Source organism: Oculina patagonica, unplaced genomic scaffold (genome assembly GCF_052425735.1).
Source record: "Oculina patagonica isolate OP01 unplaced genomic scaffold, crgOcupat unplaced825, whole genome shotgun sequence".
Classification (NCBI taxonomy): domain Eukaryota; kingdom Metazoa; phylum Cnidaria; class Anthozoa; order Scleractinia; family Oculinidae; genus Oculina; species Oculina patagonica.
This window is the reverse complement of record NW_027558719.1, coordinates 2,859-5,694: the sequence shown is the minus strand read 5'-3', so window position 1 is coordinate 5,694 and position 2,836 is coordinate 2,859. Positions and strand designations below refer to the sequence as shown.

Sequence of the window (2,836 nt, the reverse complement as noted above, 5' to 3'; positions counted from 1 at the left end):
CAATTTTATTAATCTAAGTCTTTCTTGACGAATATGAAACGAAACTTATGTTTGCCAATAATTTCAAAAACATGCTGCAAAAAATTGGAGTTACATATAGAAAATCAAAAATTTGACTCTGATTCAGTTCTTGCTCTCTCCTCAAACATCAATGAAAAAACGTAGAATATAAACTTGTTTAAGTAGAGCACATCTTCCTCAGGTAGGGCTTCTTTTTAGCAAATGGGCTATGATGATTTAGAATACGCACAAATGTTATATAAATATATAAATATATATATTTTTTTTCTATAAACGTACTAACCGTACAATAGCAGATGGCATAATAGCGCAATGATAAGAATGTATTCCAACATTGTCGAATGAAATTTTAAGTTACAAGTGATAAGTAAAAACTATAGTTATTCATTTGCGTGTCGTTCCATAACACTTCAGTTTTCCCAGAGTGTGGTGACCGTACTCGTCCGGTCCGCCAGTGTCTCCAAACCGCAGCTGCATCACGGGAAGGTGGGATTTTCCTGTCAGCAAACCGCTGTCCTCACGGAGCACAGCATCATTATTTTGACAGTTACAGCTGGCAACGTTGTTTGCACACGTGCCAGTTACTCCGCATGCGCACTTGTAAGGAAAGCTGTAGTTACTTCCTCCCCAATACGTCATTTTGTATCCATCACGTGACACCCACCAGCCGTACAAAACATTTTCAAGAATATGTTGTGAATCGTAACATTCGTACTTGATAAACTGCTCACAGTGTGTAGATATGGCCGTCAGGTTTCCCAGCTGCAGAAGATTTGCCCCAATGTAATGAATGTCACGCCTGTAGCTGCCTGGATCTTCATATCCTAGCACCAGTGTTCTTTCCTCACTGTCGTGACTGATGACTGTCACGCCAACTTTGTTCTTGTCAGTCACGTCACAGTAAACGGTGAAAGGTGCCACGCCTCCTTTACCATCAGGGTCAATGACGTAAGAACCACTTGGAGCTTTGGGATTGTGTGACTTGATGTCACTACAACTTTTACTTTCTACAAGGCAATGTTATAACAAATCCTAAGTTATGTTTGGCATTCACAGATGGGCTAGAAAGTTAACGTCAAAATATAAATAGCTTATTTGAGTGGAGGGAGCGGAAAATTGTGTTCGCTCGTTGAAGACATCCAGCGAAAGAGAATTGAACACGCTTGCCTCGATTCTATGTAAGGAAACATGAAGAATATCCCGTATGAACGGAAGTACCATCTATACGTGAAGCTGAGAGATGCATACGTCTCAAGCTGCATAAAGTTATTTATTTTGGGAAATAAATAGCCTGTATTTAATTAAAAAGGTGTTTCTGTCAACACTCCAACCCCCCTAACGCCCCTCCCCCCTTATCACAATTCCCTTTGGGTTTCAATCACCTATCCCCCCCCCCCCCCCGAACGTTCAAAAACATATTTATTTTATACCTCCTATGACTATCGATTTGCAATGAGTTCCAAAGAATCCCAGTTTGCAGTGACAGCGATAGGAGTTCAGTTCATATTCAGGAACACAGCCGGCACCGTTCTTGCAAGGTTCGCTTTCACATGGAGACTGAAAAACATAATAACTTTGGTTATAATATACTATTCATAGATGAGTCAAAGCTTGTAACAAATGGCCTTATATACCAATCTTACCCAAGGGCTAAAATGATGGAAGGTAGCATTGGCGTGAAACTTTTTAGTCACTCTGTACTTGTCAGTGGCCAACAACTCACACAGATAAAGACCTTTCGAGTCAGGATACGCCGCCATGTTAAACGAAAAACACTTTGATTCACCAACACAAAGGAAAGTGCAATCTAAATGATCTGCCACCATGGACGATGTTATTTTCTTCACCCATAAGTAGTGGAAGGGATTTCGCTTAAAGTCACCAACAGAGAAGTCGCCTGTTGGATTTCGATAAAGAGCACTGTCTTCCATAGTGTACATCATCATTAACTGAGAGAACAGAAACAACAGGAGTGGCAGGAGTAGCATGGCGCGGCCACTAGCGACAACAATGTGTCGTTTGAAGGAAATGAGCGTATGCTCTCTTTAAATTGAATAGAAATATGCCAACCACGTTGATTGATTGACTGACTAATTAATTGACTGGCTTGTTCGTTATTATGCTAATTTACTTTGACAACTAAAACGTGCAACAACTCAATTATCTCCGGTTTTGGATATGCTGTGTTACACGCCCTTTATTTGAAACTAAATTAAGATTAATTCACTACTGACTTGCTGGGAAAATTTCAACATAATTACAGAAATCGTAGAACTTCGTTGTGTTTAAAATTTGCGAAAGTTACTTTTAATTTTTAGAAAACCCTAAAGACAGAAAACAATTGTCACTGAATAAAAGTAATAAAGTAGATATCATTTATATGAGTCGAATACGAACAATAGGTATGTCCTAGTAAATTTATTTGCGTATAGGTAATAACCTTGGCGAGCAATGCCTGTTGGAATCAAATTAAAGCCAATTTAACAGCGCGTAAGGAGGGTGTGTTTAATGATAACACTGGAAAACGTCTTGAAAAGATTTATGAAAATTGTATTAGGAAATTTAAGCAAACTTATAGTTCAAGATCATTAAATGTGGTGGTATAGTGAAAATCTCCTTTCCTTTTAAAGAAACCAAATAATAATATTGCGTTTTTGTGTTGTTTTAACCCAAACGTATTTTTGTTGCTATGAAACGTAAACATATTTCTGCACGTTTAGTTTGGCACGCCTGTTTTTTGCATGTTTAAAGCGCTCCCTTTTTCATTAAAGTATGAAAGTTAAATTTATAAGGACAGTACTTACAAGAAGTCGTT

The 2,836-nt window shown here is 38.2% G+C and overlaps 1 protein-coding gene across 1 annotated transcript; it reads right to left on the bottom strand.

Moving 5' to 3' along the window:
- Window positions 1-405: 405 nt before the first annotated feature.
- Window positions 406-2,025, bottom strand: LOC144641300 (contactin-associated protein 1-like). Its single transcript, XM_078500327.1, has 3 exons — window positions 1,665-2,025; window positions 1,452-1,578; window positions 406-1,028 (listed from the first exon to the last, which is right to left on the bottom strand). The coding sequence occupies exons 1-3, from the start codon at window positions 2,007-2,009 to the stop codon at window positions 406-408; spliced, it is 1,095 nt and encodes a 364-aa protein (XP_078356453.1). The 5' UTR covers window positions 2,010-2,025.
- Window positions 2,026-2,836: the final 811 nt, after the last annotated feature.

Excerpts from the sequence above, each read along its gene's own strand:
- LOC144641300 (XM_078500327.1), bottom strand. The coding sequence starts at position 2,009 with ATGCTACTCCTGCCACTCCTGTTGTTTCTGTTCTCTCAGTTAATGATG. Across the intron at positions 1,579-1,664 it reads TCCATCATTTTAGCCCTTGG|TCTCCATGTGAAAGCGAACC; the intron begins GTAAGATTGGTA and ends TATGTTTTTCAG. Across the intron at positions 1,029-1,451 it reads CAAATCGATAGTCATAGGAG|AAAGTAAAAGTTGTAGTGAC; the intron begins GTATAAAATAAA and ends ATTGCCTTGTAG.